Source organism: Chelonia mydas, chromosome 20 (genome assembly GCF_015237465.2).
Source record: "Chelonia mydas isolate rCheMyd1 chromosome 20, rCheMyd1.pri.v2, whole genome shotgun sequence".
NCBI lineage: Eukaryota > Metazoa > Chordata > Testudines > Cheloniidae > Chelonia > Chelonia mydas.
Window position 1 is genome coordinate 7241787 of NC_051260.2, and position 16745 is coordinate 7258531.

Here is a 16745-nt window from a genome sequence, read left to right on the forward strand (position 1 = left end):
AAGCCTGCACAGTTCAACTGCTTTGTTTCTTTAATCAAGCTCTATCTTTTCCCCGGGGGTGGGGATAAGATTCATCCTTAGATCCTTGGGGGATTTATTCCCACACTACTCTCTCAAAAATCCTATGTTGCCACAGCTAGTTGGATGTGGTTCCCTGTGTCTGACAGAAAAATGCCAAGCATATTGCCTTCTTGAATGCTTCCAAGTTCCTGCTGACCTGAAGGAGGGACTATCCTGTGGTCCCAATTCCTCAAACTGTCACTGCTATGCTGGACTGAGCCCACTTGTGCGATGTCTTTAACTGCTACTGACAGTTTGTGATTTCTCTTATAAGAAAGTGATACAAAGATTAAAAACGTATTTGTTTAAAAAATCATTTCAGATGCGTGTGTGAAGTTTTAGCGTATTGTTGTTCAAACAAAACCTTGCACCATGATTGGTAATGATGGGGACCAGTAATCTAGTGAATTAGTTCCTTCATACTGTCAGTTGAATTGGTAGGCAGTGAAAGTGTCTGTCACATGTGGGCAGTCGTGTCCTCCCATGTAGCTTGCAGCTGCCCGTTATTATGGAGGGATGTTCTATGAAGGAATACCAGCTCCGGCATACAATGTTCCATTTTGGTCTCAGCAGTTTAGCTGCATTGTATGCTATTTCTGTAGTCGTCTTTTGGATGTACCTCCATGTTATAGTTCAGGATGGCTGTAATCTGCTCCATTTTATGTAAATCAAATGCAGATCTCAGGTTTCTGGCAAGTTTCCAAAGCAATGCTCCATTTGGCAAAGGTTAGATATAGATGGAGATTAGGTGGAAGCCCAGAACTCTATGGATGCCATAGATCCAAGATATTTCTTGTCCATTCAGTAAGTTGTTTTGTTTGCTCTGTTGATAGTGGAGTTTTGTTTTCCCTTCTAGTCTAAACTGGAGAACCGGGAATACAGAGATGCTCAGGAATTTGCAGCAGATGTCCGATTGATGTTTTCCAATTGTTACAAATACAACCCTGCTGATCATGAGGTGGTAGCTATGGCACGGAAACTGCAGGTAAAGAAACTGCTTTGTTAGAGTGCTTTTCTGTTTTGAACTCGTACCTGAAACTTTTTCATAATGGTCTAGCATAACCTACACCCTAAACTTTTAAAAGTAAAATAAATTGAAGTACAAAAATATACCAGAATGGTACACTAAATTTTCAAAAGCAAATCTTCCACGTTGCAGTGTTAGCATGAACTGTAGTTGCTATGCCAGCTTGAACAGACTGAGCTGGTAACTTTTTTTTCTTTTTTGAGTAGTGTCCCTATAGGCACTCCGCTTCAGGTGTGCATGAACCCCTTGCATCTTTGATTGGAGGTTTTCAGTAGCAGTGCCTGTTAAGTCCATGCATGAACTCCAGACATCCTTGTTCTCTGTCCCAACTATGAGTAGAGCTGTGTGGCAAGCCACCCACAGACTGAGACAGTGTCTAGCATGCCTGCTTCTAGTGTTGCTCGAAGTTTGCTTTAGGATCATCTAATTTTTAATTTAGTGGAATTATTCACTTCTACAAGTTATATTTTATAATGTCTTTGCTTCATTTGAGGTGAGCTTTTTTCAGTGCTTCTCCTTCTCCCCACCTGAGGGGTTCCCTGTGAGGTTTTTGCCTTGTCGCCGGAGTATGCCAGGATCTCTGGGATTCAAGTACAGTCTCACATCTCAGGAATCTGTCCTACTCAGTGTTGGACATTACCAGTACAATTACTGTCTGGGGTACATTCATATCCCTCAAAAGCACAATACCTACTCAACCTTTAAGATCAAAGCTAGAAAAAAACAGGAGATTAGATTCAAGCTTCTCTACGATGGAGCACTCCCATCTTCCGATCCAGGCCACAATACTCCCCTGTACATCAGCCTTTGCGTGATCACAGTGCCTCATCAGCTTCTGCACCAGTTTTCCCCCCAACTTCTCAGGGAAAAATGTTGGAGGGTACCAAATAGGCACTTAAAAAGAGGAGTTCTAGTTCTCCTCATGAAGAGCCTATTTCAAAAAAAGCCCCAGTCTCTTCAGAAATTAACTGTCAGAGATCTCAGGTCCTGGACTGGATACTGCTGAGGCTCCAGGCTCCTGTAATACTGGGTGGTCTTCTAAGACTCCAAGCCCTTCAAAGAGCCACAGTAACAACCATACCTTGTTATCAAAGCTATATTCAGTACCACCTAAGCATAAATCCATCAGCAGAGACTCTAAATTCTCTGCTTCCAGAAGGGCTGTACTGACAGGCCATCCTGTGCTGCCTTCAGTTTCTAGACAAGTGATCCAGGGTCCCTTAGTACTTCCAAAGGAGTTGTCATCTTTGGTACCAATGACTTTTGCTAGACAGGACCCATCAAAGCAGGTCTCAACCTAGTACAGACTGTGGAACATCCCTCATTCTCAGCACAAATCCACCTGATAACACAGGAATTTAGCAAAAAGAAAAGGAGTACTTGTGGCACATTAGAGACTAACAAATTTATTTGAGCATAAGCTTTCATGAGCTACAGCTCACTTCATCGGATGCATTCAGTGGAAAATACAGTGGGGAGATTTATATACACAGAGAACATGAAACAATGGGTGTTACCATACACACTGTAACGAGAGTGATCAGGTAAGGTGAGCTATTACCAGTTGGGGGGGCGGGGGGACCTTTTGTAGTGATAACCAAGGTGGGCCATTTCCAGCAGTTGACAAGAGCGTCCGAGGAACATCCGGGGGGGGGAATAGTTTTACTTTGTGTAATGACCCATCCGCTCCCAGTCTTTATTCAAGCCTAAGTTAATTGTATCCAGCTTGCAAATTAATTCCAATTCAGCAGTCTCTCATTGGAGTCTGTTTTTGAAGTTTTTGTTGTTGAAGAATTGCCACTTTTAGGTCTGTAATCGAGTGACCAAACAGAGTGAAATGTTCTCCGACTGGTTTTTGAATGTTATAAATCTTGACGTCTGATTTGTGTCCGATAATGTCACGGCAAACCTCGTGGCTGAACTTTGTGACTTTGTCCTCATCCATAACTATTTCACATTTGGGGACAATGTATACCTTCAAATCAGCGGCACTACTATGGGTACCCGCATGGCCCCACAGTATGCCAACATTTTTATCGCTGACTTGGAACAACGCTTCCTCAGCTCTCGTCCCCTAATGCCCCTACTTTACTTATGCTATATTGATGACATCTTCATCATCTGGACCCATGGAAAAGAAGCCCTTGAGGAATTCCACCATGATTTCAACAATTTCCATCCCACCATCAACCTCAGCCTGGACCAGTCCACACAAGAGATCCACTTCCTGGACGCTACGGTGCTAATAAGCAATGGTCACATAAACCCACCCTATACCGGAAACCAACTGACCGCTATGCCTACCTACATGCCTCCAGCTTTCATCCAGACCACACGATCCATTGTCTACAGCCAAGCTCTACGATACAACTGCATTTGCTCCAACGCCTCAGACAGAGACAAACACCTACAAGATCTCTATCAAGCATTCTTACAACTACAGTACCCACCTGGGGAAGTGAAGAAACAGATTGACAGAGCCAGAAGAGTACCCAGAAGTCACCTACTACAGGACAGGCCCAACAAAGAAAATAACAGACCACCACTAGCCATCACCTTCAGCCCCCAACTAAAACCTCTCCAACACATCATCAGGGATCTACAACCTATCCTGAAGGACGACCCATCACTCTCACAGATCTTGGGAGACAGGCCAGTCCTTGCTTACAGACAGCCCCCCAACCTGAAGCAAATGCTCACCAGCAACCACACACCATGCAACAGAACCACTAACCCAAGAACCTATACTTGCAACAAAGCCCGTTGCCAACTGTGTCCACATATCTGTTCAGGGGACACCATCATAGGGCCTAATCACATCAGCCACACTATCAGAGGCTCCTTCACCTGCACATCTACCAATGTGATATATGCCATTATGTGCCAGCAATGCCCCTCTGCCATGTACATTGGCCAAACCGGACAATCTCTACGTAAAAGAATAAATGGACACAAATCAGATGTCAAGAATTATAACATTCAAAAACCAGTCGGAGAACACTTCAGTCTCTTTGGTCACTTGATTACAGACCTAAAAGTGACAATTCTTCAACAAAAAAACTTCAAAAACAGACTCCAACGAGAGACTGCTGAATTGGAATTAATTTGCAAACTGGATACAATTAACTTAGGCTTGAATAAAGACTGGGAGCGGATGGGTCATTACACAAAGTAAAACTACCCCCTCCTCCCCCCCGCTGTTCCTCGGGCGTTCTTGTCAACTGCTGGAAATGGCCCACCTTGGTTATCACTACAAAAGGTCCTCCCCCTCCCTTCTCCCCCCCCCCCCCCCCCCCGGTAATAGCTCACCTTACCTGATCACTCTCGTTACAGTGTGTATGGTAACACCCATTGTTTCATGTTCTCTGTGTATATAAATCTCCCCACTGTATTTTCCACTGAATGCATCCGATGAAGTGAGCTGTAGCTCAAGAAAGCTTGTGCTCAAATAAATTTGTTAGTCTCTAATGTGCCACAAGTCCTTCTTTTCTTTTTGCGGATACAGACTAACATGGCTGCTACTCTGAAACAGGAATTTAGGTATTCAAGAGACTTGTTTGTCTCAGAAGAGCCGAAGTCTCCCCTGTCAATGGGTACCGAGTGCCTGTTCATACTGATATCAGCAGGGTCACCAGGATTAGATCTTTCCCTGGTGCCACCTGCTTCTCCAGTACTTTCTGAGGAAGGTGGAGCTCATCCTGTAGACAATAATGAGGACCTCTCTTCATATTCCCAGATCTTTGTGCAAGGACCTGTCACCTTCCCTGACACCTTTACGGAAAGAGAGGATCTTGGGGCAAGACAAATCCGTGTCCCTTCTCATTGGTATGAGCAGCATTGGATGCCATCTTCTGTGCTTAATGGCTCTTCTCAGTGGCCATATTGGAATCTTTGTGCCACCGATTAACGGTTTTCAAGAGCCTCGTGCCTTTCTCATGGTGACCACTGGGAAGACCGTTGCTTCCAACTGCCAGAACACATGCAGCTTGTACCTTTATAACATAACATGCCAGGTTACATCTTTGCTGTATCCAGGGATGGCTCAGGATAATTTATAGTCTGAACAAGCACAATCTATAGGTTTCAGAGTAACAACCGTGTTAGTCTGTATTCGCAAAAAGAAAAGTAGTACTTGTGGCACCTTATAGACTAACCAATTTATTTGAGCATAAGCTTTCGTGAGCTACAGCTCACTTCATCGGATGCATACTGTGGAAAATACAGAAGATGTTTTTATACACACAAACCATGAAAAAATGGGTGTTTATCACTACAAAAGGGTTTCTCTCCCCCCACCCTACTCTCCTGCTGGTAATAGCTTATCTAAAGTGATCGCTCTCCTTACAATGTGTATGATAATCAAGGTGGGCCATTTCCAGCACAAAAGAATAAATGGACACAAATCAGATGTCAAGAATTATAACATTCATAAACCAGTCAGAGAACACTTCAATCTCTCTGGTCACTCGATTTCTGATCTCAAAGTGACTACCTTCAACAAAAATACTTCGAAAACAGACTCCAGCGAGAGACTGCTGAATTGGAATTAATTTGCAAATTGAATACAATTAACTTAGGCTTGAATAGAGACTGGGAATGGTTGAGTCTTTATAAAAAGTAACCTATGTCCCCTTGTTTATTATCCCCCCCCCCACCCCCCCACTGTTCCTCAGACGTTCTTGTTAAACCCTGGATTTGTGCTGGAAATGGCCCACCTTGATTATCATACACATTGTAAGGAGAGTGATCACTTTAGATAAGCTATTACCAGCAGGAGAGTAGGGTGGGGGGAGAGAAACCCTTTTGTAGTGATAAACACCCATTTTTTCATGGTTTGTGTGTATAAAAACATCTTCTGTATTTTCCACAGTAGGCAACCGATGAAGTGAGCTGTAGCTTATGCTCAGATAAATTGGTTAGTCTCTAAGGTGCCACAAGTACTCCTTTTCTTTAAGCACAATCTAGTGTCTTTCCCTCCCTGAGTACTGGACTCACTCAGTTGGTGGAAGGAGCCATCCAGTGTCTGTGCAGGTGTTTCTTTCATCCAGCCTCATATCACCGTAACATTAGATGCATCCATGATGGGGTGCAGGGGCACACTTAGGGACGCTCACCATTCAGGGCAAATTGTTTACCCAAGTGTCTCTTGTACACATCAACCTCCTGGAGCTGAGGGCAGTCAAGGATGCCTGATAGATTTGCCTTTGATTAATGGAATGAAATAGCTACAAAGTCTTGACAGACAGCATAGCCAGCATGTTCTACATCAATTGTCAGGAGGAAAGAGTGCAAGATCCCCCCTTCTCTGTGCTGTAGAAGCTATAGAACTGATGTATAACCAATCACGTCCTTATTTCAGTCTCGCCTTCCAGGTATATAAAACACCATGGCTGACAATCTCAGCTGTCACTTCTCCCTAGGTAATGATCGGGAGCTGGACTTGTGGACCTGCAGTTGCATTTTTCTGACCCTGGAGTTTCCAGAGATGGACTTGTTTACTGCCCCCACCAACAGGAAATATAAGAAATTCAACTAAAGAGGAGGGCTGGGTCCTCTCTTCCCAGCGGACTCCTTTCCTAATTCCTTGGACAAAGGCCCCTTCTCCATGCATATCCTTCCACAGCATTGATCTTGAGAGTGTTGAACAAGATCAGACAAGACAAACCCAGGGTCATTTTAGTTATCCCATAGTGACCAAGTCAGGTGTGGTACCCTTACCTGATTCGTCTTTGTTGTCTGTTACTGAGTCTTCTGTCATCTCCCCACTTGCTGTCTCAGGATTCCGGTTGGACTCTTCATCCCAACCTGGGAATTCTTCATCTCAGAGTTTGGTTCTTTGATGGTTCTTGGGAATAGCATCTTCCTGTTCTGCAGAGGTATAACAGTGATGTTCAACAGCAGAGAGATACCTTGTGAAACGTTTGCCTTCAGAAATGTAAGAGATTTCACCAGTGTTGTACTGGGCAGCAGTTTTTGCCTGTTCACTCTTCCCTGTCCTTGACTACCTGTTGAAATTGAAAAAGTCAGGACTCTCCAGGAGTTCAGCAAAGCTCACATGGCAGCCATCATGACCTTCCAGTGCTGTGTAGAGGGATTCTCAGTGTTTGCTCCCTCCAGGACAGCAAAATTCAGTAAGAGGTTGAACCTTTTTCCATGGCATAGAGCTGACCCCTAAACAGAGGTGAAAGTAAGCCGGTACCCCCTGGTACGCCGTGCCGGCAAGAGCCAGTGCACCGTACCGGGGCAGCCCGGCTTCCCCAGGGAGCGATTTAAAGGGCCTGGGGCTCCCAGCAGTGGCTGGAGCCCCAGGCCCTTTAAATTGCCTTCAGAGCCCCGCTGCTGGAGCCCTGGGGTAGCGGCTGCAGGGCCCTGGCAGCTATTTAAAGGGCCTGGGGCTCCCCTGCTTCTACTGCCTGGGCCCTTTAAATAGCCACTGGGGCCCCGCCACTGCTACTCCAGGGCTCCAGCGGCTATTTAAAGGACTGGGGCGGTAGAAGCTGGGGAGCCGCGGGCCCTTTAAATAGCCCCCAGAGCCCTGAGGTAACAGGGGCTCCAGGGGCTATTTAAAGGGCTGGGGCTCCAGCTGTCTCTGCAGCCCCGGTCCTTTAAATAGCCGCTGGAGCCCCACTGCTTCCCCAGGGCTCCGGCGGCTATTTAAAGGGCCAGGGCAGTAGAAGAGGGGAGCCCTGGGCCCTTTAAATAGCCCCCAGAGCCCTGGGCTGCTGCTGCTACCCTGGTTGGGGCGGGGGGGGGCACTTACCTTACAGGGTGGGCTGGGGCTGGCTCTGACCCCCTCAACCCCGCCCCTTCCACCCTAGGTCCCGCCCCTTCCGGGGGTCAGAGCCCCAGAGTACCGGTAAGTCACTTAACTTACTTGCACCCCGCCCCTAACTTGGTCCTTAATTGTCCCCTTTGAGCCAGTGGCTGCATGTTCCCATCTTCACCTGGCCATGAAAACTGCTTTCTTGGTGGCCGTCACTTCTGCCAAAAGAGTTGGCGAAAGGGGTTGATAATCGCAGACCCTCCCTTTACAGTATTCTTCAGGGAGAAAGTTTCATTATGACCTCATCATAGCCTTCTACCGAAGGTATATTTTGAATTCTGTATTAGCCATTAATATTCCTGGATATTCATCTTCCAGTCTTCTTCCCAAAACCACACCAGACCACTGAAAATTTTTCCCTCCACATATTGGATGTTAGAAGAGCATTAGCCTTCTATCTGGACAGAACCAAACCATTTTGAAAGTCTCCAAGACTGTTTGTTTATAGACAGATCAAGAGGATCCACAGTCTCGACTCAAAACTCTCAAGGTGGATCTCTGGATGGTATTTCTTGTTATGAGGCTGCCAACATTCAGCCTCCTTCTGAAGTGCCTAGCCCATTCTACTTGATCTCAGCATGCTTGTATAGCACTGCTGAAGGATATTCCAGTGGCTGAAATCTGTACAGTGGCAACCTGGTCTCCAAACACTAAGCTTTCATTCATGCTGCCAGATCAGATGCTGTATTTAACATTGCAGTTATAACTTCAGTGTTGGACTCAAATCCAAAGCTCCCTCCTGCTTCCAGGGATACTGCTCTGGAGTCACCTGAAATGGAGCACCCATAGGGACATTACTCGAGGAAGGAGAGGTTACTCACCTTGTGCAGTAACTGCACGTCTTTGAGATGTCTCTGTGGGTGCCCCACTACCCACCCTCCTTTCCCTCTGGTTCAAAGTTTTGTCTCATAGAATTTCACAGTGGAAAAGGAACTGGAGGTAGTTTGCCCGTACAGCTCTAGATCTCAGTACAGGGCATGAAGCCATCAGGAGCGCTTGTGTGGGACAAATGGGCACTGCTGCCGAAACTCTGATCCAGACCTCATGGGAGGCATCTGAAGTTGAACACCCATAAGGGGGGTGGGGGGGAAATATCTTGAACTGTAGTTACTGCACAATGTGAGTAATCTCTCCTTGGTCTCTGTAGCTGTGTACTTAGTTTACCATCCTTTAACTGAAGCGAAAACTTATTTTGCTTCCCATCTTATAAAGCCTCAGAAGCAAATAGCTTTATAAATAACTTTCTTGTACTCAGTACTCCGTGTTGCCATCACAGTAATCCTTTATCAAAATTCAGTAATCTTTTGTGTCAGAGCCTTTCATTAAAACGTGCAGCTCTCCACTCACTCCTGCAGCATGTAGGGCTTTTTTAAAATAGCAGTGTAGCTTACAGAAGGGAAGTGTTTCACTCAATATGGAAACTTCAGTATTCCATAAAAATGTCTGTTTACATTCATATTCAGAGTAGCTGGAGTGACTCTCCTAGTTCCAATAGCCTGTGCAGGAACAGTCAATTCTCTTTCAGTAACTTCACACTTTTGCATAATAGCTTGAGCTCTGCCCCACAGTAACAGGAAGAAGATCCAGAATAAGAGCCCAAGTTTCTCATGGTGGTGTGCTCCCTTGTGCTATCTCATTTTGTATGCTTAAAACACACACGTGCACTCTCTGCATTGGGCATTTTGGCATGTAGTTTGTGGATATTGCTGGGCTTAGAACAGAATATTGAAGGCCTCCTATAACTATCATGAAAGCTACTCCATTGTGTTGCCCCGTACACCATACTGTATTGGTATACTTGGATGTTCTGCTTAATCTAGCCTTTTCTGTGAAGACTAGATCCATCCAGACTGACGGCTTGTCAGGATGGCTTTTAAAAGGGAATTATGTTTGGCTGCAACTTACTTAACTTATGGTCTTGCTCCTGCATCTTCCTTCCCTTGGAGATGATTTTATATAGGAGAATTATCAGGCACTTATTGATGTAAATGAAGGAAATGTAAATGTGAACCAGAAACATGTAAAGTTTTCACCTTCCTTCCAAGAGGAGAAGAAATCTGAAAGCACTTTGCCCATTCATCAGGTGTTGAAGCATTTTGTAAGGGTTGGATTACAAACTATCTTTGAAAGTATGGTGTACGGGGCAATACCACCCACAGAAATTGTTGTCTTGTATGCAGGGAATTTTTCCTATATGCCATTTTTTAATGTCTGTTTCATATTCCTCATGTATCTCAATTACTATCACTTCTGCTGCTGTATGCTGCATTTACTCAAGCTGTATATATGTCCTTCTATTCCTGTGTGGCTTTGGATAAAGAATCCTGCACTGTAGCCCAAAGGAGCATTAGCTGTTTTGGCTGCACCATCACACTGTGTGTAACCTCTCAAGTTTCTTGTCAGTGCATCATAACTGTCTAGCTACAGCAATGCTCAAAGCCACACTCTGAATTTCCATTCTACTGAGTGATCTGCTTAGCATTTTACACAGCATGTTACAGTTTTTAAAAACATTGTTAAAATTGTTAAAAGGAGAAAGATATGTTTTAAGGAGGAACTGAGGGATTCACCACAGAGAGCCTGCAAGCATCAGTGATGCTGGTATATCTGGTAGGAAGCACTTGGTTAGTACAAGGAAATTTAAATTACAGCTCACCGTTCTAAACATCAGGGCTTCGGTATATGAGCGAGGCTGCAGGCTATTGCTGCATGGAGATCACTATTCTCCTTCCTCCCTGCTTCCTATAGTAATTTATTTGAAATCCTGGCCTCCCAGTCTCAGCATTCTGGACATTTTCACATGAATATTGTCCTCTAACTATGCTTAGGAGAATGAGACACAATTCTGAAGATGTGAAAAGTTAGATGCATGGAACTCCTCCTTTCAGACTTCAAAGTGATGTTAGGGATCCGTGTTAGATCATCTCTATCAGATCCCTACCCAGTCTTCACTGTACAATACTGCATAGATGGATCCAACAATTACATGACAAGGTCTTGGGCCAAGATCAGTTTGTGTCCAGCCTTCAAGTGTAGCACTAGAAATGAGCAGTGTTAAGTCTGCTGACTGTCCTATTGTATAACAGAGGAGTGAGAGGCTGGTCTTTTTCCATTGAGTGCATGCAACTTTAGAATGGTCTTCCCTCTGATACGCACCAAAACATATCAGTGACATCCTTCCAGGCAAGATTTTAAAATAGCTTCCTGCTTTGTTTGCATTTTTTGGGGGTTTATTTATTGCTGAATAGTAGGTTACAAGGGTTTCCTATGAAAATTCACCAACTTCTGGAAACTTATTAGTTTGGATTCTGGTTTTTTGGGACAGAGCGCAATCCTTTGTTTTAAGTGAAGAAAAAATTGGTTGCACCTCACTTGTCTATAGGCTTTTTAGCTGGAGAACATTTTGAGCACTGTCAGTTTGACTACTGTTCTACTTGGAGCAGGTTCACAAGGGCAAAAAGTGTTGATAGGCTGGTGAACATAACTGTCTCATTCCACGCAAGGAAGTCTTCCATGTTTTTGTTTGTTTGTTTTCATTACTTTAGCACCAAGAAGCCTGAACTGAGATTGTGGAACCCATAAGAATTCTCGTCCATATCAGAGGTAGTGGGATCAGTCCTGGGATCGGTCCCACCCTGTCTCCTGTATGGACCACTTGCGTCTTTGGGCAGCGTATCGGCAGCAATTTTCTAGACCTCTGGCTCCACTGCACCAGAAGACTAGAGTCAAACATTCTCCTCCACCAAACCCTCAACACCAGAAGACGTTTGAGGGACAGGAGGCTAGGGTGGACAACAAGACTACCCCTCAAACCCCTGTTTAATCTTTGTCTCTGGATGAGGTAGTCATGCTTCCATCACCATCAATGGTTGACCTTTTTTGCTGATTCCAGGATCTTGTGAAGAGGATGGTGGACACTCTCAAGTTACCTCTTGAGGAGGTTAAAGACTCACAATACAAGCTCCTGGACACTTTGCAGTCAGTGACACCCACCCAAGTTGCGCTACCCAATAATGAAGAGCTCATGGATCCAGCAAAGGCTGTGTGGCAAATTTCTGGCACTATACTGGCAACTTGTAAATGGACAGATAAAAAATATTGTTACCACAAAACTCAGGATTTTTGTTTTGCCATCCTCCAACTAATTCCCATGTGTTGAATGCCGTAAACAAGCCACGTAAACAGCATTATTCCAGGTCTATCTCTTATGACAAGGACCAGAAAAGGATAGAGCTTTTTGGGCGAAAGGCTTACTCATTTGAGACCCTTCAATTTTGGATCACAAATTATAAGGCAGTCATGGCTAAGTATGACTTCACAAGAATTACAGCAAGTTTGCAACCTTTATTGAACATCTTCCACAAGAGCATAGAGAGCACTTTCAGGCTATCCTTAAGGAGGGGCAGTTATTAACCAGAGCCTCTCTCCCAGCATTCTTGGATGCTGCAGACACTGCCACTAGATCCATCTCCACAGCAGTTGTCATGCACAGGGTGTCATGGCTCCAGCTGTTGGGGTTCCCGAGAGAGGTACAAAATGCAGTTGAGGACCTCCTGTTTGACGATCAGAAGCTCTTCTCAGGAACTACAGACGAGTCCCCACACATGTTGAAGAACTCCGTGGCTATGTTGAGGTTTCTGGGTATATGTGCGCCTACAAAAAAAGAGGAGGTTTAGAGGGTCTCAAACTGCCCAAAGATCACACCCAACGCAGTTCTCTGGATTTCACAAAACTTGCTAGAAAGAGACTGAGATTCCGGAGGGGAAAAGCTTCCCACCTGCCTTCAGCAAGTACCCAGTCATCTTTGAAACAGCTATTTTGACAGGATGGTCAAGGGCTCAACTCCTCCCTCACCTCTAGTTTGCAAGCTGCGACCTTTTGCCCACCTCCACACTTTTGGAGACTGCCTTTCCCATTTCCAGCAGACACGTGTGTCATGGAGAATATAACATTGGGCTCCACCATCCACTTTGTCCCTTCCACTCTCCTTCCCCATCCTTTTCAGGGACCTCTCTAACAAGGACTATACTGAGCCAAGAAGTACACTCCTTCCTTTGTTTAGGTGTACCAGCCCCGCCCCGGTGCAGCAGCAGTTAATCCTTTTCTTTGGGCTGAGGAGGCCATACCCCCTCAGCTCTGCTGGGCATGCTCCAGCTGGAGACAGGGTATAAAAGGAAGCAGAGCTGCTCAGTCTGGGCTGACCGCTGGCGAGGAAGGAAGTGTACTGCTGGCTCCTGTGTGAAGACCGCTTGCACTCCAGGATGCAGAGGCCAGACGAAGACAAAGAGAAACCCTGACCCCCAGGCTCAGGATGCCGCAGAGAGTGGAGAGACGGTGGGGACCCAGAGATGGCAAACTGCAGAGAATTGGATAGGAAGTGACCCAGGGAAACTTGATGGGGAATTGGTTGTAGAACCAGAGGCTAGCTCAGCGTGTTTCGGTAGGATCCCCGCTGACCTGGTGGCGGGCAATCCCACCACCAACAGGGCCCTGGGTTGGGACCCGGTGGAGAGGTCCCCCTACCCTGGCCACCACTCACCCCGGGGTGGTGGCCCAGCTCACCCATACGATTGACTCTGGCCACTAGGCCTTGCTGCCCTGGCAGCAAGGGCCGGGCTGTTGACTCAGCCACAGGGCTGTAAAGCACCTCTCCCCCGCCCACAAAAGGTGACTGGATGTACCAGCCCTGCGACAAGGAGCAGTAGACCCCACAGTGGAAGGGGTTTTCCTCAAAGTATACTTTTGTGCCAAGTCTCAAAAAAGTTCCAGATGGTGGCTCTGGCAGCCCTAATCTCTCCTCTAAAGGCAGGAGATTGGTTTTTGGCCCTCGATCTACAGATGGCCTATTTCCATCTAGAGATACATCTTGCACACAGGATACCTGCGCTTCACCATGGTCCAGGATTGTTTTTAGTGCCGAGTACTTCTCTTCAGCCTTTCTTTGGCCCCAAAGGCATTCTTAAAGGCTTTAGCAGTAGTAGCTGCTCACCTTCGGTGAGAAGCAATTTTAGTCATTCGGTGTCTTGATGACCGGTTAGTCAAGGGCTGATCTTACAAACCGGTACTAACTTCCACCCAGAGCCCCCTCTCTCCACCAGGAATTGGGTCTCCAGCTAAACATTAAAAATATATATATATCCACATTAGCCCCTGTACAGAGAATACAATTCATTGGGGCATATTTGGATTCGTTGGTAGCCAGGGACTTCTTTCCCACATACAGATTTGTAACTTTGTCAAATCTGGTTGGGACAAATCAAGGAAGTCTCTGTACTACAGTAAGGAACTGTTTGCAGCTCCTGGGTCAGATAACAGTTTGCACCTTTGTGACCGAGCATGCAAGATTACACCTCTGCTGCTTTTAGGGCTGATTCAGAGGGACCTATTGGACAAACAGGTTAAGGTTCCCCTCCAGGTGAAGAACTCTCTGGATTGATGGAAAGATTAATGCAATGTCTATGTGGGTGTCCCTTTGATCCAACTTGCTCCAATAATAAGTGTGACAACGGATGCGTCGCTGTTTTGTTGAGAGATACTCCCATCCCTCACTCATAACTCAGGGCAAGTAGTCACCTCAGTCCACTGGCTATATATCAATTTGTTGGAACTCAAGGATTACCTACCTTGAGTTCCTGCCCTCATCAAAAGCAAAACAATCACAGTCATGACCGACAGTGTGGCTTGAATGTTTGATATCAACAACCGAAGGAGAAAGATTCCCCTTCCTGTGCGCTGAAGCTAGAAAGTTATGGAACTGGTATATAGCTGATCAGAGTCAGATCTCAGCCTTTTTGCCTTCCTTGGAGCCCAGAATGTCACAGCCAGTAGGCTCAGCAGGCACTTCTGACAGGACTAAGAATGGGAGTTGGACTGTCAAATCGAGGTACCAGGCTTGGAGTCCAATTGAGCGGGCTCCGAGGTAGGACGAAGCGCCACCTCCATGGGGAGGGTCCTTAAGCAGATATCGCGCTCCTTCTGAGTATGAGTTCGAAAGTTTTTGCAGATCCTGCACTTATCCTTTCTGTGGGACTCCCCCAAACATTTTAAACCGCTCTCATGGGGGTCACTAATGGGCATCGGCTGGCTACACAATGAACATGGCTTAAAACCTGGGGAAAGGGGTATGCCCCGCTCCTTGGCGAAGTCCCAGCCAGAACTCTAACTCCTACACAACTACTCTAAAGCTTAACTTAAAGGTCTAACTAAGTACCTAGCAACTAACAACAAGGGAGACAGAACGATGACCTGCAAGAACCGCTAATGCTTTTGCGATGCAAGACAAGGCGCCCCAACCAACCGTCATGGGCAGTAAGAAGGAGCTGAGAGCGTGTAGGGTCGGCAGTGCCTAATATACCAATGCATGAGCGTGGCACTCAAGAGGGCACTACAGCTGACCCTACAGATACCACTAAGGCAAAAATCTCCCAACTGTGCACATGGGTGCGCACACACCTAGAATGGAATGGACATGAACAACACATCTTGAAGAGCAGCAGTTATGAAAAGGTAAGTAACTGTTTTTTATTTTTTTGTTGTTGGCTTGCTTGGAGATTCAATACAAATAATTTTAGCTAGGAAACTCCATGCAAAAAAGTACATTAAGGAAATACATTAAGAAAATATGCGAAGTTAAGCACTCGGAAGCCAGGAAATGCTAAAGTTAAGACTGAGTGTGTAAAATCTTGTAACACTTACTATTAATATGTGTATAATAGAAAAAACAGACTTAATGAAAGTCATCTATGTAGTATGCAAACAAACATAGTTCCTTGAGTGACTGCACATGTGCATTCCACTCTTGGTGTTGGTGCACACGGCTATCAGAAACTTTTCCCCTCTATAGTACTCGCTTGGCAGCTTGAGCCCCCCATTCACCATTACATGCAGTTCTTCTTCGAGTGCTTGCTCATCGATTCCAATTAGGTGTGTGCACACTGCGTGCACGGCTGTCAGAAAGTTTTCGCCTAGCAACACCCGTTGGGTTGGCTGTGGAGCCCCCTGGAGTGGCACCTTCATCGTGTTCAATATATACCCTAGCCGACCCGCCGCCTCGGTTCCTTCTTACCACCCATGAGGGTCGTTGGAACTGTGGGGTCTTGCTCTGCTTGCTCTCCACGCTTCCCAAGTCTTCAGATAGTATTTGTCAGGGCCGGCTCCAGGCACCAGCGTTCAAAGCGGGTGCTTGGGGCGGCAGTTAGAAAGGGGAGGCAGCGTTTCTGCAGCGGCAGCAATTCGGCAGCAGCTCCTCTGTTCCACCGGCCGCAGTGGTAAATCGGCGGCAGCTTCTCCCTTTTGCCATCCCCAGCGGCTGTTTTTTTCACTGCTTGGGATGGCAAAAACTGCAGAGCCAGCCCTGTTGTTTGTTAATTTGGTTTATAGTTCTTATAAAAGGAAGCCCCCCCTCAGTTCCTTCTTATCATCCATGATAGTCATTGGAACTCTGTTCTATATCAGAACAGTTCTGTCTCTCAGCCTTTGTGAACTGTGTGTGTGTGTGTGTGTGTGTGTGTGTGTGTACACATAGTCGAGTCTTTAGTATTATTAGCCGTGGCCAAGTGAGCAGGGGAGTTGCTGGCATTAATGTTGGGACTTCCACAGATTATCTTCTTTAAGGACAAGGTTTACCTGCATTCTCATCTGAAGTTGGTCCCAAAGGTGGCTTCCCCTTTCCACATCAACCAGCCAGTTTATTTGCCAGTATTCCTCCCTGCTTATATGTGGTATTGGGTAGGAGAGCATTTACATATGTTGGACATAAGAGTTTTGCCATTTTACCTAGACAAACCAGTCACTTTCGTAGATCCTCCCAGCTGTTTGTAGCATTGGCAAATAGGG

The 16745-nt window shown here is 45.8% G+C and overlaps 1 protein-coding gene across 14 annotated transcripts in view; it reads left to right on the forward strand.

Moving 5' to 3' along the window:
* BRD4 (bromodomain containing 4) overlaps positions 1-16745 on the forward strand; it is a 244767-nt gene that overhangs the window by 149158 nt on the left and 78864 nt on the right. For 12 of the 14 annotated variants that reach the window (XM_043533002.1, XM_043533003.1, XM_043533000.1 and 9 more), the window contains one exon: positions 917-1045. The exons of the other annotated variants lie outside the window; for them this stretch is intronic. In XM_043533002.1, coding sequence (XP_043388937.1) covers positions 917-1045 — 129 coding nt within the window. The remainder of the gene's footprint in view (positions 1-916; positions 1046-16745) is intronic. 14 annotated transcript variants of the gene reach the window in all.